The 25,560-nt window shown below is 57.6% G+C and overlaps 1 protein-coding gene across 3 annotated transcripts in view; it reads left to right on the top strand.

Annotated features, from left to right (window-relative positions):
- The window catches only part of Tmco3 (transmembrane and coiled-coil domains 3), a 36,655-nt gene extending 12,118 nt beyond the window's left edge, over window positions 1-24,537 (top strand). The window contains exons 7-13 of one of the 3 annotated variants that reach the window (XM_046454944.2): window positions 5,738-5,924; window positions 11,492-11,609; window positions 15,411-15,606; window positions 18,683-18,833; window positions 21,753-21,832; window positions 22,707-22,856; window positions 23,471-24,537. In XM_046454944.2, coding sequence (XP_046310900.1) covers window positions 5,738-5,924; window positions 11,492-11,609; window positions 15,411-15,606; window positions 18,683-18,833; window positions 21,753-21,832; window positions 22,707-22,856; window positions 23,471-23,584 — 996 coding nt within the window. In that variant the 3' untranslated portion in view covers window positions 23,585-24,537. Of the gene's footprint in view, window positions 1-5,737; window positions 5,925-11,488; window positions 11,610-15,410; window positions 15,607-18,682; window positions 18,834-19,132; window positions 21,721-21,752; window positions 21,833-22,706; window positions 22,857-23,470 lie in introns of those variants that run through there. The other 2 variants (XM_046454943.2, XM_046454945.2) reach the window with 2 other exon arrangements.
- The last annotated feature ends 1,023 nt before the right edge of the window (window positions 24,538-25,560 follow it).

Raw genomic sequence — 25,560 nt, 5'->3', positions numbered from 1 at the left:
CTCAGTGCTTCCCTCGGGGGGGAGTCCCACCACGGGCCGTGAAGACGCTCAGGTTTTCAGCAGATGCTTTGGGATGAAAAAAGCCATTGAAGGTGGTGGGGATACAGTGAACATCATAGGCATCCAAAAGAAAGTCACACTTGTCCGTGCAGGGTAAGGAGGGAGGACCTCGCCACCCACTGCCCTTGCCCTCTGTCTCCCATTAGCTCTAGAGCCTCCGACCTGATCCTTTTCCCAGGTCTCCACCCGAGGAAGTGTTGCGATGGGCAAAGTGCGACATCTGCCATTTTCAACGCTTTATTCACTCAAAATCACTCAATATAGTTTCACTATAGGTTCTTAATCAGGGAATGACAATCCTTAATGCTGGGCACTGCAGTAGACATAATCAGTTCAAAGCAAGCAATTCTTAGTTAACTCTAAGCACTTCAAACACACTTAGTCACGACAGACCTATCACAGACAGTCCCTCTGCAGGCTGAGCTTAAGTGCTAGATTTAAAGTCTTGAGTCTTAGGTCTTAAACCCAGCAGGTGTCTACTCAGAACACAGCGCCCAGGCCAGGAACCGATAGCTTCTCCTGGGGTGGAGCTGACGGTTGGTGAGGAGAGGGTGTTAGGAGAGGTCGCTGTTCTCACCAGGTCAGGAGGCTGCTGTAGAGTTTGAGAGCCGTGAGGACAACGCAGAGGATCAGGCAGATGATGAGAAGAGCTGGGCTGTCTGTCCAGGTGCTCACCAGGCTCTCAGGCTGTGTGCGTCAGTGTCAGCTGGCTGGATGTCCTTTTGTTCCATTATTCATACTAAATCTTGGAGCTTCTGCGCATCCTTTGGGTCCCTATCAGCTGTTACCAGGTTTCTTAGTGACAACTTTCATTCTTAGAGTCAGGACATGTGGTTTGGTGGTTTCTGCCCTGATATCACACTTTTGACTCTTATCAGGGTTATGACAAATGACATGTGACTTCACTCTCTTACCTGGGCTCTGTGGCTTGCCTGGTGAGACTGCAGTTTTATTTTAAAATGGAGTTTTAAAATGGACTTGCTTAGGCTAAGGCCTAAGGCCATCCTTACAGGAAGGAGCCACTCAGAAGACATTTAGAAGGTTCACCCGGAGTCTGAGCTCCTCGCACTGCAGGTTCAGCCTGAGTCTGGTGGCCAGTCACACCGTGGCATAACGACTTGGGAAGGTTATATGCCCATTGTCACAAGAACAAAGAAGAGACTTTGTTGTAGCTCTGACCTTAAGAAGAGATGAGCCTGGGGTTGTGGCATGCACCCATGGTCCCACGCACCTGGAGGGTACGACTTTGAGGCCAGCCTGGGCTGCACAACAAGACTGTCATAAAGGTGGGCTCGGACATGGTGGCCACCAAGGGAGCAGAGATGTGTGGGGAGCAGGGTGGGGCATGATGGCAGGCGCCATGCCCCTCCATTGCCTGAATTGTCTGTGGCCATAGCATCACTCCTTTATCCAAGGAAAAGTAAACTTTTAGAGGCTTGTTTGCTTTCCAGAGTTCTGGGCCTTTACACCTGTCTCCCACCTGCTACTGCGGCCCCTGGTTCCTAGGCCCTTTCTGGCTCTCCCATCTCCCTCTGCTCCCAGCCCACGCGCTGTAAGTCCTGCCTCCTGGCGAGGCTCCGGGACCGCCCGTTCCCCACTGCTCCCTTCTGGGGCTTGTCTGGCTTCCTCTGCTTCCAACCTGAGAACCCTTGTTGGTTTAATTTCCAAACTCGGAGTTTAAAGAAAGCTGACCTCTTTCCTGGGTCCTATAAGTGGCCGTTCCTCCTGTGAGTTTTCTGGAGTGTGTTGTGAGGGGGCGTGGGGCAGGCCAATGGGTAAGGGTCTCTGGGGTGCCCTGCATCAGCAGAGTGGCCGTCTGCCTCTGGTGTCATCTTGCGTGGCTCGGAGCGTGAGGCCTCGGCTTCCAGCACGGTGGGCTCCTGGGCCTGCTGTGGGGCTTTACCAGCGCCTCCAGGGCCAGGGGCAGCTGAGAGCCAGCGAGGGGAGGTGATACTGCCAGGTACAGTGACGGTCATAGGAGAGTGTCCTGCTCCCCAGTGTGGAAGGAGAACACTAGAGGCCCCTGAGGCTGCCCATGAAGCAGGGCTTACTTAAGAGGGGTCTAGGTGACTCTCCTGGGAGGGGAGGGGCCACAGCTGGTGTCCTGGTGTCCCCAGGAGCGAGGTGTCCTGCCTGCTCACATGTCCCGGGCTTCCTTTGCTCTGCTGCCCTCTCCCCTCCTCTCTCTCCCTCCTGTTACGTGACCAGGCCAGGAGTGCCCAGGGATGCTCGGTGGGAGGCCCAAAGGTGGGAACCAGGTGGGCTGAGGGGAAGGGCAGGGTGGAGCAGCCCTGGACACCTTAACTAAAGGCCTTATAGCTCCCTGTAGGGAGGGGCAGCTCCTGGGACAGGTGACCTTGGCCACAGGTTGGAGCTGGGGCAGGTTCTGGATCAGGGTGGAGGAAGGGCTCTGAAGGCATTTCAGTCCCTCAGGGGACAGTCTCCAACTTCCAGACGCACTCAGAACTGGCCTCCTTGATCCAACCTGATCAATTTACTTGTCTGTACTGATTGCTTATCTAATTCTGGCTTCAGGGGGTCCTGCTTCTGCTACCCGGAAGAAGGACATTATGAGTCTAACTAAACCTTGTGGATATCAGTCTCCTAAAAATTTGGGAGATCAAAGTTTCTTCTGCCCGTAAATTTTCCTGTCTCATATTTTTCTAACATAGTGTTCCAGGTGAAGCAACCGCAGGCAGTTGGCAGGGGTGGTCAGGTAGTTGGGAGCAGCATGAAGCCAGGTGCCTGGCGACCATGTGCTTTTCATCGCCTGCGGGGTGGGCTGGCAGGAGGGCTGCAGGCTGTTGGTAGGTGCTGGGCTGGTGTGCAGGGTGGGTGGGGAGGGGGGCTATAGGCTGTTGGTAGGCGCTTGGCTGGGATGCAGGGTGGGTGGGTGGGGCTGCAGGCTGTTGGTAGGTGCTGTGCTGGGATGCAGGGTGGGTGGGTGGGGGCTGCAGGCTGTTGGTAGGTGCTGTGCTGGGATGCAGGGTGGGTGGGTGGGGGCTGCAGGCTGTTGGTAGGCGCTTGGCTGGGATGCAGGGTGGGTGGGGGCTGCAGGCTGTTGGTAGGTGCTGGGCTGGGATGCAGAGTGGGAGGGGAGGGGGGCTATAGGCTGTTGGTAGGTGCTGGGCTGGGATGCAGGGTGGGTGGGGAGGGGGACTATAGGCTGTTGGTAGGCGTGCTGGGCTGGGAGGGGGGCTGTAGCTGTTGGTAGGCGTGCTGGGCTGGGAGGGGGGCTGTAGCTGTTGGTAGGCGTGCTGGGCTGGGAGGGGGGCTGTAGCTGTTGGTAGGCGTGCTGGGCTGGGAGGGGGGCTGTAGCTGTTGGTAGGCGTGCTGGGCTGGGAGGGGGGCTGTAGCTGTTGGTAGGCGTGCTGGGCTGGGAGGGGGGCTGCAGGCTGTTGGTAGAGGTGCTGGGCTTGGGGCACCGCTATGGAGTGTAAGATGCTGGACCAAGCCCGGCTCCCGTGTGCCCACTCTGAGCCAAGGCTGGGCTGCCAGTGCTTCTCACCCTGTTCCCACGGCGTCCGCAGCTCAGCTGTTGCCATCCTCAAGTCTTTGCTGCTCTCACTGGGGGCAGCCCCAGGCCTGGATGGTCAGCCCCAGGCCTGGACGGCACCTTGACCCTGGTTCTCATTGCCGGGAACCTCCCGTGGCCTCGAGCTGCAGAAGGTTGCTGCTGCCTTCACAGGTAGTCCCCGTGTTCTCCATGAGAGAGGACGGACTTGGCGCAGCAGGTGGCTCTGCCCGCCAGCGAGTGCTGCAGGCGCTCCTGAAGCAGCAGCTACGGAGGCCTCCGAGGACCCAGGCAGCGCAGCCTTCCCATCCTGGCCACCAGCGTTTGTGGTCACCCTGCCTCACAGTCGCCCTTTGAGCTCGGCTTGGACGGTTCCCAGGTTTTACCTCTTACTGGTCCACCAGGGGCTGCCCGCTGGGTGGGTCTGGGTCTCCAGGTGTGGAAGTTAGGCTTCCTCCTCCTCCGTCTTGCTCCCGTGCACCTGCGCTGTGGCAGGCCCTCCAGCAGCCCTGCCCGTGGCCTGCGTTTGCATTTTTTGGATGGCTTCCACGTTAGTCAGCTTTCCATCGCCATGGCCAGAAGTCCTGACCAGAGCAGTCTGAGGAGCAAGTTTGTTTGGGGCTCACGGTTTCTGAGGTCCAGTCCGTGGTTGGCCGGCTCCACTGCTGCCCTGTTGTGGGCCTGAGCGAGCGGAGCATCGTGGTGGAAGGACATGATGGAGGAGAGCTGTAGTTCAGGAGGCAGAGAGCAGGAGAGAATCAGTGAGACCCCAAGGCCCCTCCAGGGGTCCCTCCCAGCCACGCCCCACCTGCAAGTGTCCCACCTCAGAGCTGCTGCATTGTCACACACTCACGCATGCACGCACGCACGCGCACACAGGAGAAATGCAGGCTGGGCTGGGAGGTGGTCTGTGCTGGGGAGACCTCGCATCACTGGGCTTGCTCGGCTGTGGTTGGAGACCCCAACCTCCCTGACTTCTGAAGAATGACTGGGGAGGGGTGAGGAGCGTCTGTGCTGCAGAGTTCCCAGGGAGAGCTGCGCGGTGGCTCCACGTGGGGCCTCCAGCCAGCCTCAGCCCTGCTGCTGCACACGTGCCAGCACTGCCAGGGCCCCATCAGTGGGGATCCGAGCGCAGGACGGGTTGGTTCGATGGGGTGCGTGCAGTGAGGAGAGGGTCAGTGCTTGGAGGGAGCAGACCAGTTTCTAGTTTGTTGTCCTACAGGACTCATAAGCACCTTCTCATCTCTTCAACTAGATCCAAACCCATGAGGGTCCAACCTGGTTTCTGCTGAGCATAGACACACCTGTGATTCCAGTGACTCGGGAGGCTGAGGCAGGAGGATCGAAAGTTCAAGGCCAGCCTTGGCAACTTAGTGAGGCCCTTTCTCAAAAAATAGAAAGCACTGGACATTCGGCTCGTGGTAGAGCCCCTCGGTTCAATCCCAGCACCCAAATCCCAGTCTACAGAATGTATGTTGTGGGGACATGCCATTAAATCAATCAGGGTCACTCCAAGTGAATTTGGGCTGACTAAAAGACACAGACACAGAAAGTACCTTTTTCTTTGAGTTCAATGACCCCTCCTCACTCATGGCTCCAACTTGGGGGGGGGGCAAGGCAGGCAAGAAAGAGGAGCTCTCCTTGAATGTGGGTTTTATTAATGTGGGGAGCTAATACATAAAACATTATATCCAAAAAAGGGCAAAAGGGTAGGATTTCAGCAAACAGGTGGGTGTAATTTAACGCCATCGGGTGACCCCCGCTCCCTGAGCTGCACCTTTCTTATCCCAGTGGAGGTGATGTCTAGTTGCATTGCAGGTGCAATACCAGTTCAGTACCTCTTTACTCAGGACTTAAAGGTGTGTACATGGCTCCTGTCCAGGGCAGCTCCTGACAGTACGTAGGTTCTATAGAGAGTTTGCCTTTTATTTAGGGACTTGAGCACTGGAGAGTTGGTGTGTGGTGGAGGACCTGTAGCCAACCTGCAAGGGTCTTGAGGATCGGCTGTCCTGCCTGTGTGTGTGATCCTGGGTCGATTGTGTATGGGGTCAGAGTGGCCGGCTGTGGCCTCAAAGCTGCTTCCCCAAAGGTCAGCCCCAGTGGGTGCACGAGTTCGGGTGGCTGTCACTAGGACACATGTGACTTGCATGTGCTTTATTCCAGGTGTGGAAGATATCCTTACAAGGACCATGCTACATGACCCTGCTGATGACGGCCTTTGGCCTGCTGTGGGGACACCTCCTACAGATCAAACCCACTCAGAGTGTCTTCATTGCCACCTGCCTGTCATTGTCTAGCACTCCCCTGGTGTCTAGGTTCCTTGCAGGCAGTGCCCGGAGTGATAAAGAAGGTAGGTGAGGGGGCTCGTGTAGCTGGCGCTGGTGTGGATTTGGATCACGGGCTCATTGTCGAAGCTGTGAGCCTCCTCTTCCTCAGGACTGTCTGGGCAGCGCATGCTCAGGCTCCTGTTCTGCCCAGGGCTGGCCTGGGTCTCCCCCCTGGACTGAGAACGGTGCCCTCCCGTGCTTGCAGATTGGGTAGCCTAAGGGCCTGAGCGAAGCTGCCCTGACTTGCAACCCAGTCTCCTGCAGAACGTCCTAGGGCTCCATGGGCCAACGAGGTCAATGCCGGCCGCTTCAGCTGTGAAGTGTCCTGGGCACGGATTAGGGTTTGACACTCGTGAGCAAACCTGGGGCTTTGGTGGTGAGGGGCTGTGAGTTCCCGTGTGGTTTGGTTTCTTCTGTGCATGTGGAGTGCTGGCATCGAGCTCCCTGTGGACTGGTGAGAGGACCAGCACCAGGGCCCCACACAGGCTCTGCCTCCGTCCTCTTCCCCCCCCCCGGCAGCCCGGCCAGTTTTTCCAGCTACTCGCCCATGAAGTAAACAGGGACTGCTTTGCTCCTGCTTTGTAAGTCGGTAAGTATAAGGCCAGAGTGTCTTGGTGAATTCACCCAGAGCCAGAGCACAGGACCAGAAGGGAACGGGAACTGGGAACTTCCGGGGCGCGGCTGGGCGCAGCGGTGGAGCACTGGCCTTGCACGTCTGAGGTCCTGAGCTCGATTCTCAGCACCACACATAAACAAACCAATAGAGTAAAGGTCTGTCAGAAACGAAAAAGAAAGTTAAAAAAAAGAGGACTGACCTCTGTGCTGGGCCTGGGCACCCCCAGCCGGCTCTCCTTGAGGCCTGCGGGGGTTCCTGCTGCTGAGATGCCATGACCTCAGGCCACGGGGCAGCCCCTCCATGGGGACTCGACCAGCTGCCCCTGCTGGAGGGGCTGCATTCTTAGGACAGCCCTGTTATGGTCTGGATATGTGGTAACCCCCCCAAAACTCATGTTGACCACATAGGAATGTTCAGAGGTGGACCAAGCAGATCACAGAGCTGTGACCTCTCAGAGCATGTCACACATGACCAGTTGATGGTTGGAAGGGACTAGGACCTGACTGCAGGCAGGTGGGCGTGGCTGCAGAGCGAAGGTCAAGGGGTGTGCCCTTGGATGATGGTGCAGCCTGTCCCTGGTACGCACACGTGTGTGCACACACACACACACTCAAACACACCCCGGCTTCCATGAGCTGAGCAGGGGCCGCAGCCAGGTCCTTCGGCGCCATGATCTTCTGCCTCTCCTCAGACCTTGGCACCCTGTAGGCAGAGGCGTCAGCTGATCATGGACTGAGATCTCTGAAACTATGAGACAAAATAAACGTCTTCTCCAAGTTGTTTTTGTGAGATATTTTCCTCACATTTACAATAAAAAACCATGAGACCCCCTCCATGACGGGGGAGCAGGGACCGAGGGGCTGGGGCGAGGACGTTGGCAGAGACCAGGGCCGTGCACCCAGTGTGCACCCAGCTCCTGAGGGGAGAGCCTGTGGCTGGGAGAGACGAGGGAGAGAGTGCGCTCACTCCCTGCGAGAGCCTGGGAGACGCAGGGTGAGGACTCAGGGTCGCAGCATGCCCGTCCTCACCCACGGGAGACTCCGGGGCTGGTCCCAGTGTGACCGTCGTCCACAACACAGCCTGGTAAAGGCAAGGACAGACGGGCTTGTAACACTGGAAACGTGAGTGAAGGAACTGCCTTTGCTTAGCGAGATCCGAGGCAGCACGGGAGACAGTGGGGAGGTCGGTGCCCGCAGACTGGCGGCAGCTCCCGTCTGCACGGTAGGAAGGCCGCAGCGTGGCAGCAACTCAGAGCATGTCCCCAAACAACAGGAAAGTGAGCTCGCTGTGAGGACAGCAGAGCTGTGACTGCCCAGGGCAGCCGGCCCCTGTCAGCAAGGCAGGTGTGTGGAAGCCAGCACGCGCCAGGTCCGTCTCCAGACACTGTGGCAGACGACGGTGGAAATACCTCCGAGTGCTGGGAAGGGTCGGTCACGGGAGCCAGCAGAGAGGCTGCTGGAGCCTGGGCATGCAGGGGTGTCTGGAAAGACAGCCTCGGTTAGGGTTAGGGTCAGGGTTAGGGTTAGGGTCAGCTGCCCTCAGTCCTGCAGCGCAGACAGTGTGGGACGGCTCCCAGGGTGGAGCGGAGAGCTTCCTCAGGTGCCACACTAACTTTTAGGAAGGAAGTCTTTTGTTTCGTTTTGTTTTTTTGGTACCAGGGATTGAACCCAGGGGCGCTCAACCATGGACCACATCACCAGCCCTTTTTATTTTTCACTTTGAGACAGGGTCTTCCTAATTACTAAGTCACCTAGCTTAGAGCATTGCTAAGTTGCTGAGACTGGCCTTGAACTTGTGATCTTCCTAGCTAGCCCCCTGAGTTGCTGGGATCAGAGGCATGTGCCACCACACCCAGCCAGGAGTTTGTTTTGTGTTTGGGGGTTTTTCTTAGAGCCACAGTAAAACCATGGACAGGAAGGTGGTTGGAGGGGCCGCTCTTGTGGGTGCGCGGTGGAGAGGAGGGAGGTGGACATGCTGAAGGACTGGATTTGGACAGGAAGGTGTGACGGAGGTGGTCGGAGGTGCCCCTGTGGCACGGTTAGGTGGCAGGGTGTGATGGAGCCGGTTGGCCCCCTGAGACTTCCACGAGGACACCTGGGCATGCCTGGGACTTGCTCTCTTGGGGACTTGCTCTCTCGGGACTCGCTCTCACTGGGGCGCTGGACACCCACTCAGAAGCCTTTGCCAGCTGAGGGATGTGTGCATACACCACAGGGGCTTTGGTCCCCCTCCTGGGGCCCACGCGGGCTTGGCACCCTGTAGGAGACGCTTGCTGAGTTTCCTAGAGGTCACCTTTCTGTCTGGATGTGCAGAATGCGTTCTGGAGATCAATCCTTTATCATGTAGAGAGACCCAGCCTGTGGCTGCAGTGCCTCCTGACGGAGGTCGCAGAGCCTGCTGGTCCACGCACATCGTGTCTTCTCTGTGGATCTGTTTTGTGTTTTAACAAATTCACTCTCCGCCACGTTTCCTCCTAACAGACCGGACACTCTGCTCTTCAGTGCAGGTGTTTGATACATAACGTGTGGGGGTGTAATCCAGGGCAGGACTCCAGTCTCACTCTTCTCCACACGAGGACTCTCGTCGTCGCCTCTCATTCACCCGCCTCCTCTTGCTTCTCAGCCGTCTGCTGTGCAGACGCTGGGACACGCTGCCGCCCGCGGACCCCTGCAGGTGCTCTTCACACAGGCTGATCTGGCCTTCTGCTCTTTGAATATGTGATGGGGTCAGTTCCATGAAAAACCCTGCGACTTGAACTGTGAGTTTGAGCACCGCCTTTGTATGGTGAGCCTCTGCATCACGGGCGGGGCCTGGCCTGTTAAGCCTTCAACGACACTGTGGCTTTCCCGGGAAAGGTCACCCAGATCTCGAGAGATTTACTGTAGGTTTCTTGAGCTTTCTGCTGCTACTGTAAATCAAAGCTTCTTTCTTAAAACTACCTTTTCTAATAGCCCTGCAGGGGCACCTCCGAGCACCTCCGTCACACCTTCCTGTCCAAATCCAGTCCTTCAGCATGTCCACCTCCCTCTCCACCGCGCACCCACAAGAGCGGCCCCTCCGACCACCTTCCTGTCCATGGTTTTACTGTGGCTCTAAGAAAAACCCCCAAACACAAAACAAACTCCTGGCTGGGTGTGGAGAGCCGTTTTGGAACAGAAAATTTCTTTCCCAGGTACGTTTCCTGGGAGACTCTCATAGTGCACAGGGATGGCCAACGAAGTGTCCTCTGTGGGAGCAAGAGAGTGAGAGTGGGCTGGGCACTGGGTGCTGCCCCAGGCAGTCCAGTGGCTTCCTGTCCTTGGAAGGTTGCAGAAGGGGTGAGGCCAGCAGGTGCGGGCGGAGCCCAGCCTTGGGCACTGGGCCCTTGTGAAGCCTGGGCCATGCTCAGCACGCCCCGGAAGCCCGCGCAGGCGTCTGGGTGCAGTGGCTCTTAGGGAGGTGGCCTGTGGCCATGGCATTGCTGGTGCCCAGGAGTGGACAGTGCCTGCTACTCATCACGCAGTGCTAGGTGTCTCTTCCTGTCCAGTGTTTCACAGTGAAGGCACCCACTGCAGGTGGGCCACGAGCAGTGTGCAGTGGCCTCGTCACCTGTGTCAGGACCAGGGCAAGCCCACCTGTGGGCATCCTGCCAGGGGAGGGAGGCCTGGAGTTCATGTGGCAGGCTCCTGGCCAGACGGGGCCTGCGCAGCCCTCAGGCCGGGGGTGGGGTGCGTGGGCGTCCAGTGTGTCCAGGACACAGACACAGGGCTTCACGGCCCTCAGGCTGGGGAGGGCGCGGGCGTCCTGTATGTCCAGGATGCAGACACAGGTCTGCACGGCCCTCAGGCTGGGGAGGGCGCTGGTGTCCTATGTGTCCAGGACACAGACACAGGTCTGCACGGCCCTCAGGCTGGGGAGGGCGCTGGTGTCCTGTGTGTCCAGGACACAGACACAGGGCTTCATGGCCCTCAGGCTGGGGAGGGCGCGGGCGTCCAGTGTGTCCAGGACACAGACACAGGTCTGCACGGCCCTCAGGCTGGGGAGGGCGCTGGTGTCCTGTGTGTCCAGGACACAGGCACAGGGCTTCATGGCCCTCAGGCTGGGGAGGGCGCGGGCATCCAGTGTGTCAGGACACAGACACAGGTCTGTGTGGCCCTCAGGCTGGGGAGAGCGCGGGCGTCCTGTGTGTCCAGGACACAGACATGGGGTCACCTGCCATCATTATCTTTGCCGAGGCTTCTTTTTGTGGTGATGTTTGTCTGTATTTATGTAAATAACAAGTAAGTTATAGAAAGGAAATATCTGGTGATTGTCCATACAGAAAGTTTTTATAGTATCGTGTTGCTTGCAGGAGGCTGAGTCAGGAGGATTGCTCTAGCCCGGGAGTTTGAGGCCAGCCTGGGCAACACAGCAAAACCTTGTCTCAAAAAAATGACAAGAAAGAAAGAAAAAGGAAAGAGAAGAAAAGAAAAGAAAAAAAAATGTGACACCACATCTCTTGGAAATCAAGTACTGAAGTGTTTTAAATATTAAAATCTCATATTTGGAGTCAGTGCCTCGCTCTGGGACCCAGGCTGGCCTGGAGCTCCGGGCGCCAGTGCTCTCCAGCCGCAGCCCAGAGTAGCTGGGAGTGCAGGTCTGCCCTGGTGAGCTTGGCTTCCAGGAGCCCCCTGTTTTTGATTATCAAAGCTGTCCCAAAGCTGGCCCTGGTGGTGTACACGTATAATCCCAGCTGCTAAGGAGGCGGAGGCAGGCGGATCGAAAGTTCAGGACAGCCTCCACAACTCAGGCCCCAAGCGACTTAGCAAGACCCTGTCACAAAATAAAAACTCAAAAGGGCTGGGGATAGGGCTCGGGTAAAGGGCCTTGAGTTCAAGCCTTGGTATCAACCAACAGACAAACTGGTTTAAAGTGCTGTGCAAGTGTGCTGAGGCTGCGTGCCGATGGGGCCGCGTGCCGTCGCGGCCAGTGTTGGAGTGCCGTTTTCTCCAGCAGGTGACGTTGACTACAGCACCCTGCTGCTGGGCATGCTGGTGATGCAGGACGTGCAGCTGGGGCTGTTCATCGCTGTCATGCCGGCGCTCATACAGGCGGGAGCAGCCCCGTCCTCCAGGTAAATGTCCTTCAGGTAAATGTCTGTGCACACTTTGCTTTTCTGGCTCCAACGTTTGTTTTTACGATTGCTTCCACGTGCCTTTCCCACAGTAGCGTTTGAGCTGTCATTCAGACTGGCCCACGCAGGCTGCAGTGACTCCATCGCTCCTTGGCTGTGGGATGTGAGCAGTATTTCCTCACTGTCCTCCGCTGGGTCCCTGGCTCATGGTGGCAGTGTGGGGTCCCTACCTCAGGGTCGTGGGGGCACACGGTGAGCAACACGCGTGTGCACACGTGACGTGTGGCCTCGGTTGTCACCATCATCCCCAGTGGAACCCTGCCTTCCTGACTGCGTTTTCCTGGCTCACCACCTGGGGTGAGCTAGGCCAGGAGGCTGCAGGTTGTGCTGTGCCTGGATTCCCAGCAGGAGCACCAGCAGAGAAAGTCCAGCTGGAGGGAGTGGGAGCCACTGAGGCAAGGGCATTGCCCGGGGTGGACACACACTGCCTGGCCTTGGCCAGTGTGCTGCCATTCATGTGTCTGAGCAGCTGTGCCTCGTTGGGCCTGGTAACAGCGGGGCGTCCCTCTGCGGGGAGCCAGTTTGAGCTGTGGGACCTGCCGCAGGCTTGCCCCCCGCCTCTCTGCCTCTGTGCTCTGACTGCTGCCTGGGACCTGGCCTCCGCGTTCCCGGCCTCCGGGCAGCCAGCCGTTTGCCCGCTGGGTGGAGCTGGCGTGGGCTGTAGAAGCCCTTTCTCAAGGTGGACAGGTTTCCCAAGAGTGTCGTGAATGGCGTGGGGCTCTGTCAGAGGCCTCTCCTTGGCCCCACTGGTGTGGTGGTGTGACTTCCTTGTTGAGTGACATGGTGGGCTCTTCTGCTTTTCAAGAGTTGAACCGTCTTGGAAGGAACCCACTTGGTCATGACGTGTCTTAGCTTTTTCTTTGTGTGAACCCTTGGTTGGTGTCCTGAGGCCTTGGGGATCTGAGTCAGAGACTGGGGAGTTCCTGTTATGCACCCTCTGTGGTTTCAGCATGGAGAGTCATCTTAGGTTCATAAGATGATTTGGGAAATGTCCCTTCCTCTTGTGTTTTCTGGAAAACGTTGTACAGAACCAGTGTCCACTCGTCTGCTGGGAGCCCCGCTTCTTTGGACTTCTCCGGAGACAGTCTGCCCAGCCGCTACAGGGTGCCCCCTGCTGTCACTGAGGGGCACTGCAGCCCTGAGGAATGTGCGGGTCCCCTGGGTCACCTTCACTGGTCAGCTTGGAGTCCTCCCTGCTGTGGGCCTTCAGCCACAGCCTGTTTGACGTGTTACTTCCTTTCTGTTGGCTTTGGCTTTATTTGGCTCTGCAGATAGTTAGGCTCCCTCTCAGCACTGTGGGGCTGCATCGTACTTGTGTTGATGTGTCATATTCTTATTTTCATTCAATAAGTGAGTTTTTAAGATTTCCTTCGGGTTTCCCCCTTGGTTCATGGATGTTCAGAGTGTTTGATTTCCTGTTGTCTGTGACTGACTTCTGGTTTGATCCATTGGGATTCCACTAGTAGAATAGGAAAACCTAGGGTAATATTTTGGTCTACCATATAAACTTTTCTTTAGGAAAATCTCTCTTCCCGTTTTAATAATCATGGAAATTCTACAGTAAAATAAATCAGAGAAATAAAATTAGTTATAATGATAGAGACTTTGCTTATGAAGTTTTATTCAGAATTAATCTTGATCTTTCCTAAAGGAAAGGATAATCTCTCTCCCTGCCCAAACATTTCACAGACAAAGAACAGAACTCAGAATAGAAGAACTTCCCCTGGGCTGGGGTTGTGGCTCAGTGGTAGAGCGCTCACCTTGCACACATGAGGTGCTGGGTTTGATCCTCAGCACCACCTAAAGATGAAGATATTGTGTCCACCTAAAACTCAAAAATCAATATTAAAAAAGATGATCTTAAAAAAAAAAGAATTTCCCATAACTAGAATGGGGGAAAGTCGTTAATACTCTCATGGAAGAAAGGGGGTTGTGTATCTAGTCATAAAGATCTCCTGTGCGCTAACAGGAGAGTGGGGACGAGGTATGAGGACCCGATGGCAGGAGTTGTGACAGTGCCCTCCTGGAAGCCGACAGCACTTCCTTCCTGCAGCCTGCAGCCAGAGCATTAGGTGGCCCTCCTGCTCACAGCTCCTGGGGAGGCCGTCTGGGCCTTGGGGAGACCCTGTCTCAACATTAGTAGAACAGGCTGGGACATAGCTCAGCGGTGGAGTGCCCCAGTTCCATCCCAGCATCGCAGAATAAAGAGGGTGGGTGATGCCATTTGGCAGTAGCTCCCAGTGTTGGGGTGGGACTGGGGTGCGCCTGCATGAGGGAGCACCCGCCCGGCCCCAGCAGAGGGAGGCACTTCCCAGAGCACTGTGCATCGGGGGAAGGGAAGGAGCGATGCTCCCGCTTCCCTTGGTGTGCAGCTCACGGTCCTCACAGCTCTGAGCAGAGTGTCCTGGGAGAGGCTGGGGCCACGCAGGCTGGCTCTGCACTGGGCCTCCTGCTCACGGTGGCTCGTGGCGATCAGGAGGCGGCCTGAGCTGAGTCCCGTGGATGGCCATCGCAGAGCTGTGGCTGTGCTCCACCCGGGCACTGCAGCTGGCTCTGCCCATTTCTCATCGGTCAGACAGATGGTGGGGCGGGGGCGAAAGGAGAGAGATGCTGCTCAGGGAGGGAGGTGCCCGTGTCTGGAGGGAGGGTGAATGGATGTCCCGGGGTCAGCCACCCCCGGCAAGTGTCCTGCAGAGGACTGAGGTGGGGTGGCAATGTTGTGAGAGCGGCACCCTCCTGAGACCTACACCAGCCAGCCTGTGACGGAGGCCTGAGAACTAAGCTGGCCAGCCGGAGAGGAGGGCTTGGGTGGCATCCATGGAGGGGCCTGGCGCATAGGCTGCGCCTGGGGGCCCTGTGTGGCTGGCAGGCCGAGGGGAGGCAGGCTGGTGAAGAGGGTGGCTTCCTGTGCGGGGAGCTGGTTCTTGTGCAGAGCCATGGGTCGGGACAGGGTCTTGGAGCATTGAGAGCATTGCCCAGGGCGGGTCCCAGCCAGGCTGGTGGTGGGGAAGATTGGTCAGGACTGGGGCAGTGGAGCAGCCCTTGGGGCAGCCCTGCAGAGGGCTCCCTGGGCTCACAGAGTGGTCTCTGTTGTCTTTCCTGCTTCGAGCCCAGCTCTTTTCTGGCCTCCCAGGTCACTGTGCAGCAGTCTGAGCCTGGCGTCCAGTGCTGGTGCCAGCTGGACTGCAGGGACAGGCCCTTTCTTGTGATGGGACGGTCTCCTCTCTGAGCAGGCCTGGAGGAGGCTTGTCCTGACTAGCAACAGTGAGGTCTGAACCCTGCCACTGTCCCCTGGTGGCTTTCTGTGGAAGCTCTGGGCTAAGTGTCAGTGACCACAGGCCCCCACTGTCTCTGAAGCACTTGGTAAGGACTCCCTGTCCTGCACCCGGGTGTTAGGTGTCAGCTTCAGGAGTATGACTGGGCACTGGGACGTGCTGCTGGAGGTCACCAGTGCTCTCCTGGGGGTCACGGGCCGCCTGCTGAGAGCCTGGGCGCTGACTGCTGGGAGGAGGGTCGTCATCCCTCCGGGGTCCTCACACCTGGGAGACTCGAGTGTCCCAGTGCTGACTGCAAACTGCCCACGTCTGACTTGGATCTGACGCACATTCGTACAGGTCGCAGGTTCATTTTAGTCCTTGGTTGTGTGTGTGACTTGGTCATTTATTCTGTGACGTGCCACAGGAGGAGAGATGGCAGACGTCCCCTGGGTGTGGGTGCAGTAACGTGCTCTTTCCCTTCCAGCGTGGTCGTGGGAGTGCTGCGCACGCTGCTCCTGGCTGGCCAGACCCTCTTCTCCCTGGCTGCAGTCTGTCTGCTGTGTCTCCTCCTAAAGACGTACCTCATAGGACCCTTCTGCCGGAAGCTGCACGTGGAGAGCAAAGGGAACAAGGAGGTTCTCGTCCTGGGCGTGTCTGCCTTCATCTTCCTAATGCTGACGGTAACTCTCACCCCAGCCGTGTCCTTGGGGCCCGCGGACTCTCACTAGAAGCCTGTGGTTGGCCGTTTCATTTGAGTTGTGATTGAAATGTCTAAAATGCACGTCTTTATTTCATGTGGTTCACGGTGCTGGGCCTGAACCTGCTTGTTCCATGCTCACTCCTGGCAGGTGTGGTCAGTGCATGCTGCATTGGCCACCTCTGAGCTTGCGAAAAGCCTTGTGCACGTCTGGCCAGGCCGCTGTCCTGAGCCCTGCCAGCACCCGAGCAGCTGGGCAGCTAATAGCCTTGTGGCATGATGAGGCAGGCCAGTCTCATCTCCTGGCCCAAGTGGGGAGGGTCTGCAGGCCACTTTCAGCCCAGGCTTCTCCTCACTATGAGGGAGTTGTGGGAGGGTTCCTTTGGGCTCCCTGGGTCTACCGGGGACAGCAAGGCAGCACTTGCACTGTCAAGGTCACCCAGTTGCCGCCTCAGGGTTCATCTTGCTGAAGAGAAGACCAGTCACTTAGAAATGGTGCAGGAGTGTCCACGACAGGTTCACTTGAAGTAGCCAAAAACTGTCCTGATGTCTTTTAGGGTGAATGACAGGCCGCTCCCAGGAGCCCCTGTCTGGCCCACCAGCTGCTGCTATGTGTAGCCTGGGGCTTGCCGGAGAGCTGGGCTGCATACTGCCCCAGAGTGTTTAAGTAGCAGGCGGGCAGCGACGGTTTGGACATGAGGGAGGGTCAGGGCAGCCAGGAGTGGCGGAGGGCGCCCGGGGTCTGCGCTGCAGGCTCAGGTGCTGCTGCGGCACTGCCCTCGTCCTCAGAGCCTCCCGTGAGCACAGCATGCTTCAGGGTCACAGGTGAGAGCCAGCTTCACTTGCTCATGCGCACTGTGTGCTGTCATTCAGGGAGGGGACCGAGCGCATGTGTGCTGGCAGCTGCTCGCGGTGCCGCTCTGTGCTGGAGGCTTCGTGGCACACGCCATGGGGCCTCTGCCTAGCACGCGTGTGGCTGTGACTGGCTGCTTTCCACTGCCTTGTGCATCCAGGGCTCTGTCCTCTCAACCTGTCGCTAGGCTGTCTGCTCTGGGCTCCTCCATGCTGCCTCCCGGTGCCCACATCCAGGTTCACGGTTCTCGTCCTGCCTTGCCCTTGGCTGGCTTTCTTCCTTCGTTGGCCATCTGGACAGCACCTGCTGGGCTCCTGCCGCCAGGTGCTCAGTGTTGAGGTGCAGCCCAGGGGTCCTGGGGGAGCTTCCCGCGGGCTGCACTAGGTGAGTGCACGGCCACTCTGCTGCGGGGCGGGGTTTGTGCCACTGGGGCTGCGGTGAGTCCAGCTGCGTGCTGTTCAGCAGGGTTCTCTTCTGGATGAGCACAGATTGGAGGTGGAGCTGCTGGTCGGTCCCAGAGCACAACTGACGCCATCACTGCAGGTTTCCCAGAGTGACTGCCACCAGTGTCCCCCAGTGGGAGCTGCCCATCCCGCGTCCCTACCCACGTGGCATTGTTTCTCTGGTTTTGTCCTCTGCTGACACCTGCATCTCTGTTGTCCTCAGGACTGCTGATGTTGCACACCCACTGGGCACCAATGAGCCGAGTAGACACCTGCTGGGGTTCCAGGGAGCCATGCGGGCACCCACTGGGGCACTGGAGAGCCATTGGGCACCTGCTGGGGCACTGGGGAGCCGTGCAGGCACCCGCTGGGGGCACCGGGGAGCCGTGCGGGCACGTGCTGGGGCATGAGGGAGCCATGCAGACACTCACTGGGGTGCTGGAGAGCCATTTTGGCACCCGCTGGGGCACCAGGGAGCCGTTTAGACAGTTGCTGGGGTGCTGGCGTGTCTGGGCACCTGCTGGGGTGCCCGGGAGCTGGGAGCCAGGGAGCTGTCTGGGCACCTGCTCAGGCACGGCAGAGCTGTGTGGGCACCTGTTGAAGTCTTTGGGTTGTTTCTCTCTGCAGTTGTGATTTTCCTCCACATCTGTGGGGACGTGCGTGTGGCCCAGTGTGGCTGTGTCTGCTCTGTGTGCTGGCCTCATCTGTGGTGTGGAGGTGTCTGTGCCTCATGCCTGCCCTGGCCACTCTGCAGCCGTGCCCTACCTGTGCACACTCGTGTTGGTGGGTTTGCTGATAGATGAGCTGCACTCCAGCGTTAGTTGTCGAGTGTTTTCTTTAGCAGGTCATGAGAGGCTCTGTGTTGTCCTCCAGCTCCATGGCCCTCTGAGAGCTCAGTGCTGGGTGTGCGCTGCTCAGGGACTTGATGCACCTGCCCTGGATGACGCGTGTCGACCCGTGACCGTCATCATGGATTGTGGCTGTGGGCGTCCTGCTGTGTGGTGGGCACGTGTTTGAGAGCGTGAGCCTGCGTGTGTGTGGGAGCGCTCGTGTGCTGTGTGTGTGTGTGCGCCTCGTGGCTGTGTGTGCTGTGCGTGCCTGTGTGGTGAGCACGTTTCTGCTTCCACCATGCCTGGATCTGCCTCCTGTGCTCATCTCTGGTGGCTGTGGGCCAGAGGATTCTGTGTGGTCATCACACGGGGCAGTGTGGTGTCTAGCCCTGACACGTCTGATTGGTGCTATGCCAGGCCGTCGGGCTGTGGGGAGGTGTGTGCCTGCAGCTTGGCCGTCTGCTGGGCCTGCTCCCGTGCGGGAGTCCCGCCGCGCCTCTCGCCAAGGCTGTCCCAGCTTCCCGTCTCGTAGCCAGGTGCACCCTGCTCTGGCGACCTGCTGCTGCATCCTTCCGAGCTCTGTGGGCGCTCCTCTTCAGGGCCCTGGTGAGTGGTGTCTGTCTTCTCCTGTGGTTGGAGGTTGGTGACAGGAATCCATCTGCTAGTGTCACAGTCCGGCTGTTCATTGTTTCAGGTAAAGGAAATGCAATCACAAATGCTAAAAATAAATGTTGAAAATTCTTTTGTCCAGAAGTCCCACGGCTTCTGCGCGAAGTTTCCCTACCCGTGTTAGTTAGGCGCCGGGAAGCCCGTGTCTGAGCTGCCGTGCGGGGCAGTGCCATCCTCACTGTGCACCTGGTGGTGTGTCTGCATGTGAACGTCCCAACAGTCGGTGCTGTGTTCCCGTCAGACGTTGTCTCCTCTGTCACCTAGGTCACAGAGCTGCTGGACGTGTCCATGGAGCTGGGCTGCTTCCTGGCCGGAGCTCTGGTCTCTTCCCAAGGCCACATGGTCACTGAGGAGGTCATGGCCTACCTTGAGCCCATCCGCGACTTCCTGGCCATCGTCTTCTTCGCCTCGATAGGTAACGTGCCTGCTGTTGGTCGTGACTGTTGTTAAGCACTTGCGGATACTTCCACGAGCGTTGGTGTGTGAGCAGTCTCTCCAGAGCCTGAAGGAAATCGGACGTAGAAAGGGGGAGGCGACAGGCTGGCTGGGGCTCAGGTGGAGCGCTTGTCTAGCACGCGTCAGGCCCTGGGTTTGATCCTCAGCACCACATAAAAACAAATACCATGAACGTATTGTGTCCAACTACAACTAAGACCAAAAAGAAAGGGGGAGACAGGCAGAAAGATGTGCCCATGCACATCTTCTTGTCTGCAGGTACCGTGGTGGTTACAGGTCTGGGAGGGCCATCTCCTGCTGTCCCCACGCAGCCTGCAGGGGTGAGCTTTGTGCTCACCGCCCCAGCACCCTGAAAATTCCAGGAACTCTATGGGCCTTCCCCTAGGTGAGTTGTTAAGACTAAACCCATCATGTCCAGGGGGTTGCTCTGGGACCTCCAGTGGCTGGTTTGGAGAAGTGGCTCAACTGACAGGGCTGCCTGGGCTGCAGAAGGCCTGCCATGTCCCTGGCCTCTCTCCCTTTGGTGATTATTGTCCAAGACACTTGTGCAGTCTATGTGGGTCCGTAGGTCCTGCTGCCCCAGGGAGATGTGGAAACTGACCTGGAGCTGTACGTGGACATGTGAGGGGCCAGGCATAGCCACTTCCGTCCCAGGGAGAAGCAGAGGAGCCCAGCCTTTCACCAGAGGGGAGGGAGATCTTTGGCCAGTGGGGTTGGGGAGCTGGCGCTCTTCGGTTCCCGGGAAATGGGCCCAGAGCAGGGAGGCCATGGAGAGCCCCGACGGTGGCTCTGTGGTCCTTTTCCCTTGGCCCTCCCGCCTGTGCTTCTGTACTCAGGGCCCACCTGTGACACCCGCTCGGCATGTGCAGTGGACCCTGCCATTCCCCCTCCGCGGGGCAGGGTCTGAGGAGATGGACCAGGCTGCGAAGGCACTGGGAAGAGGGCCCGTGGGTGTGGAGCTCCGGCTCTGGAGCCTGGGTCCGTCCCTGGACAGGGCGTGCCGCGCCCTGCCTGGCCTCCCCCGCGTTGTGAGGGACTCAGGGTGCGTCTGTGCTTGTGGTGGTCAGCTTGGGCTGTCCTGACAGAGCCCCTGGACTGGGCTGCTCCAGCCACAGAGGTCTCTTTCTTTCTCTAAGTGTCTCTCTCTGTCTCTTTTTTTTTTTAACTGTTAACTAAGCTTTATTTGACAGAAAGTTTACTATGAAGGCGTATGTGGCTCCCCTGCCTCTCTTCCTCTTCCAAGGCCACAGCCTAGTGAGTGACCCCCCTCGGTCACCTGGTTACGTCCTCAGGCCTCACCTCCAGACACCCCTGGTAGGGCCCCAGCTGGAGTGTGAGACTCCGTTCAGTCTGGGGCCTGGGGCAGTGCAGACCGCGTGGCCCACGAGGCAGGAAGACCTGGCCACCCAAACTCTGGAGCGGGCTGCCGGCCTGCTGCTCCACTGCCACGGCCACTTCCTGCCAACGATTCGGCGCTCATTCTTAGGAGATTTTCAGCAATAACTTCATCCCCTGCCTGACCCACCTCCCTGAGGGTTCCGGAGCAGGCCCTGCAGGTTTTGGTGGGACGGAGAGGTGTCTCGTGGTTGCTTGTCACTTCCTGGGGGGACCCGGCTTGAGCACCAAGGCCCTTGCCCACCTGGATGTCTGTGGCCTTGGTGCTGGCGCAGCGACCCTGAGGGTGGTATTCATCCACCCCACAAGCCCACGTGGAAGACGCCGGGCCTGAGAGGCTGAGCGGTGTAGTTAGGAAGTGGAGGGTCAGGCTGGGCAGAGTCATGGGTCCCCTGTGGCACACATGGTGTTTGGTGTTTGTCATGAGAGTCAGTGACACCAGATGGGAAGTTGTGGCCTGGCTTGCTTGCCTTCCTGCCTGTCGAGCGAGAGTGATGTGACACCCAGTGGCAGGGTCCCAATTTCTCATGATCCCCAGAGCTGCCATGCTGATGTCGTGAGCCGAATGCAGGGCAGGGTGCCAACCAGGGGGTGTTGCCTCCTGGACAGCGTCCACAACAGCTGGGCCTGCATGGGACAGGGTCTGCCAGGGAAGCCGGCGGCAGCCAGGCAGAAGCCAGGGTGTTCACCAGGCCAGAGGCAGGAGCCCAGGCATCCTGGGGGTGGACAGGCTCTGGGAAGAGCTGGGGCACTGGGGGAAAGCAGACCACAGCGCCCATCCCGGTCCTACAGAGCGGGAGCAGCCAGTGCACACAGGGCCCCGGGGACAGGCTTAGGACCGGCCCTGGGAAGGGCACCCTCGAGAAGGGCCTGGGTGTGCAGTCAGCAGAGTGCAGCCCAGTGGTGGGGGAGGCATCTCTGGGTTTCAGGAGGGAGGAGGCCTTCACGATGCACTTCCAAGGAGACCCAGGTGGGCTGTGGGTCTTGACTCCCGAGGTCTTGGGTACAGTGCTCCCCTTGGGGGACGGTGGGGCTGCCCGCAGGTGGAGCTGGAGTTCACTCCCTGCTGCCGCCTGTCCTCTGGCCGTCCCTAGGCAGTGCACAGCAGCAGCCCTGCAGGAGTGTGGAGCAGGGAGGTGTCAGGAAGACCTCCGTGTGGCCTCAGGGGACGAGCAGGGGCAGCCCGACTGGGGCTGGCAGTAGACACAGGACTGTGGCCCCCCTGGGTCCGGCTGCCCACTTGCAGAGGCAGGGCCACACACCCAGGTCTGGGAAGGCCCGTGCAGGGACCCCACCCCCCGTGTGGCAGGAAGTGGAGTGGTCACCCTACTCCCTCTCTCTGGGAGAGGGAGAGGGCTCGGTCCAGGGTGGTCAGGGGACTTAGGTTGTGGCTCTGTCCTGCTGGAGCAAGGGGAGAGTCAAGGGCTGGCTGGGCCCAGGCATCCCTGGGCTCCCCTGGGCTCACCTGGGCTGTCTCCCGCAGGGCTGCATGTGTTCCCCACCTTCGTGGTGTACGAGCTCACGGTGCTGGTGTTCCTCACCCTGTCGGTGGTGGTCATGAAGGTACTGACACTTCTTGCTGTACTTCACTCCCTGGGAGGCCCGCTGGGACAGACCCAGGGTGACCTGGAGCCTGCCTCCAAATGGAGGGGTTCACACGGGGGAGTTGCTGGAGGGTGAGGTGGGGAGCACCCATCCGAGTTCCTGTGAGGCTCTGCTGACGTGGTCTCGCTGGGGATGGGTCTGCAGGACCCCAGGCCCCTTCTGACAGAGGCAGACGCACTCAGAAGTGAATGCTGGGAGTTGACCAGGCTTCCCGCATCTGTTCTCTGGGTCACTTGTTGATATTTCATAACATCCTGTGCAAGTTGGGTGCAGAATCAGATGGTGGCAGAGCAGCCTCACTGGGCTGCTGGGCTGCTCACTGAGAGAGGTGCCCCCTCTCTTAATCAAAGCATCTCCATCTTAGACGCTACTCAACCTTAAATGCTGTTGATTTGGTTTGGGGAAAGGTGTACTTTCTGCTAGTAAACCTGAGCATCCTCTTTCACCTTCATGGGCTGCCTAGCCTTGCGGCAGTTTGTGTCATTGCTGTGTTCTGGGGACCACAGAGCCTCTAGTACACCCTGCTTGGCCACTCGAGGCTGTGGCAGCCTTTGATGCTTCCCATCTAGGTTCTGTGTTTTAATTTTTTATTTTTTGTTACTGGGGATTGAACCCAGAGGCACTTACCCACTGAACCCCATCCCCAGCCCTTTTTGGTTTTTAGAGACAGGGCCTCACTAAGTTGCTTAGGGCCTCACCAGGGCTGAGGCTGGCTTTGAGACTGCAGTCCTCCTGCCTTAGCCTCCCCAGTCTCTGGGATTAGAGACATGCCACCATGCCAGCTGAATGTGAGATCTCACTGGGCTTAGTAACACGAGCTGTGCTCTTGCAGTTTGTGTTGGCAGCACTGGTCTTGTCTCTCATCCTGCCAAAGAGCAGCCAGTACATGAAGTGGATCATCTCTGCAGGGCTGGCCCAGGTCAGCGAGTTCTCCTTTGTCCTGGGGAGCCGGGCGCGGAGAGCAGGCATCATCTCCCGGGAGGTGAGTGGTTACTGTCCCTCAGGCGCCAGCAGCTCTTTCACCACGCTCCTGTCTGTGCTGGGGGATCTCCGGGGTCCCTCCTCCCCAGCACGTGTGGCGTCTCAGGTGAATTGCCAGGTCGCACTTCCTGAACTGCTGCCTTTGACCGTTGCTGATCTGTCTGGGAATGGGCAGCAGGATCCTGCCCTTGAGGCTGAGCTGCTGGATGCGCAGGAATAGCACACAAGAGGCCTAAGCCTTGTACTTGACCCACTGAAGGCTGCCGTGAGGTCAGAATCAAGCGTCTGATGTCCCCTGAGTGTGAGGAGCACAGGAGTCTTCCTTCAGAGTGTACTAGAAAAACGGAACTGTCCCAGGGACATTGGGCAAGTTGGTGTGACTCAGGTGGCCCGTGGGGCTCACCCTCACGTAAGCAGAGGCTCAGTGCCTTGAGTCTTTCTTCCCATGTCCAATGTCCTCACCTGTGGCTCTACTTGAGGTGCCCTGAAAAGATAGAGAGCGCTTGGTTTGCAGAGGTCCCTGTAGTGCTGGGTGTGACTCTGCCCAGCCTCGCACCCATGTGGGGATCCCCTTAAAGCTCACTGTGACATGTGCTGTGCTCACCTGTGTTGCAGGTGTACCTCCTTATACTAAGTGTGACCACACTCAGCCTTCTGCTGGCCCCTGTGCTGTGGAGAGCTGCAATTACAAAATGTGTGCCAAGATCGGAGAGGCGGTCCAGTCTCTGACCATGCTGGGTGTTGAGCAACTCTGGGACGACCTCTGGAGGAAGTGTGCGCTGGTGTCAGCCGGAGTGCCGTCAGCAAGGAGCAGTGTCCTCCTGTCTGCCTGTTGGCACAGGCTCCTGTTGTTGCGGAAGTTCCTGGCATGACTGTCTTGCACTTGTGCACAGTAGGACTGAGGCACTGGCTCATAGGTGCCTCCACTGTTTTGCCTCTATGTGCCTTTTTTTCTGAAGTTATTATTAATTTCTATTGTTAATTCATCAGTTCGTTATTTTTTGTAAAGAAAAAAAAATTAGGAAAATTTTTATTGTGCAACTTTAGAATTACAATCTGTTAGTCAACTACTTGTTATTAAACCTGTCTGTGCTGAAATCTTAATTCTGGCAGTGAGTCTGGAAGCTTACTTTTACCCTTTTTGTTTCCTAGGTGAGATGAATATTTTATAGATGTCTGTATGCCTCTTAGCTATTTATTTGTTTGTTTGTTTGTTTATTTATTTATAGTGCTGGGGATTGAACCCAGGGCCTTGTGCATGCAGGGCAAGCACTCTACCAACTGAGCTATATCCCCCAACCCTGCTGTTTTATTTTATAAATAAAAATATTTGGGGGGGGTGGGGGTACCAAGTGTTGAACTCAGGGGCACTTAACCACTGAGCCATATCTCCAACACTTTTTATTTTTTATTTTGAGGCAGGGTCTAGCTAAGTTGCTTGGGGTCTAGCTAAGTTGCTGAGGCTGGCTTTGAACTTGTGATTCTCTTGCCTCAGTTTCCCAAGTCGCTGGGATTACAGGTGTGCACCACCACGGCTGCCCTTTTAGCTATTTTAAATGAAAACACTTCCATGTCAATCACTATTAGGTATATCACTCTTAAAATATTTGATTTTGAATCATAAGAATGTTCATTCTTCAATAAAGGTCAGTTATGATCAGGGTATAATTAGTTGAAATTTATTGAGAATCTGTTTTGATTTTTGTGTTGAGCTAATCTTTGCATAAAACCTCAGCTAATTTCTAAAATGGTTTGTACATTGCCTTGCTGTTCTCCGAGGATGGAGCGAGTGCAATACTGTTTGAAAAGCTGAGATTCTGACTTCTGGTATGTTGTCAGGTGCCCACTGATGGAGGCCTGACACAGGAACCCCACAGGGCCCTGTTTTAGTCCATTTCAAGGTGCATAACAAGACCTTCCTAAGGCTGGGTGCGGGAGTTCATTTCTGTGTGTGCAGCTGGGAGGTCCAGGTCCAGGTGGGGATACTGTCTCTGCACTCCCAGGACGGTGCCTGAAGGCTGTGTCTTGGGGGAGCAGCTGGGAGATCCGCTCCCATGAGCCCTTCCTGTACCGCAGTCCCCTGGCAGGGCGGGGCGCACCTCTGCATCTGAGCAGGTTCTCTCTTCTTTCGGCTGCACAGGTATTTGGTAGAAAGATGGATCGTGTGTGCCCTTCACGAGGAAAGCTGTTGTGGGGGCAGTTTTCCTCTGCACATTGGCTCTAGGAGCTGAACGGTTCTGCCAGCGGCCTTGAAGGAGACGGTGGCCCCATGTGCTGTGTTGAGGATGTCCGTCAAACCGTGGGGAAGTAAGCTGAAGCAGGACACGTCTGGTCTGAAGCGACCCATGGAAAGCTGATAGAGAGGTGTCTGTGGAAAACGGCTCTGGTCTCCCTCACTGCCGCCTGATGCCACCCTGCTGGCTTCCCCCCCCAGTGTCTGGCGTTCTGCCGAGAGTGTTGGCCCTGCCACCCATCTTGGGTGTCCACACTGAGGAAGCCCAGGACAGGACAGCTGTTTAGGGAGAGGGTGGACCAGGAGGCCTGCACTAAGACCTGGAGGGCAGAGTCTCCAGAGTGACCACCCTGTGTCCTGGAGCAGGGGTGGCTCCAGGAGGCCTGGGGACTGGGATCCTGTGTAGTGAACTGAGTGTTTCCTGTGAGTGACCTGGAGAGAGAGGGGCAACGGGGTCAGGGGCAGCATCTGG

This window comes from Marmota monax, unplaced genomic scaffold (assembly GCF_021218885.2).
Source record: "Marmota monax isolate L192 unplaced genomic scaffold, Marmota_monax_Labrador192_F-V1.1 WCK01_AAM20220418_F8-fsc00026, whole genome shotgun sequence".
In the NCBI taxonomy this organism is placed as follows: domain Eukaryota; kingdom Metazoa; phylum Chordata; class Mammalia; order Rodentia; family Sciuridae; genus Marmota; species Marmota monax.
The sequence above is the reverse complement of the archived record's forward strand: the minus strand, read 5'-3'. Positions and strand labels throughout refer to the sequence as shown.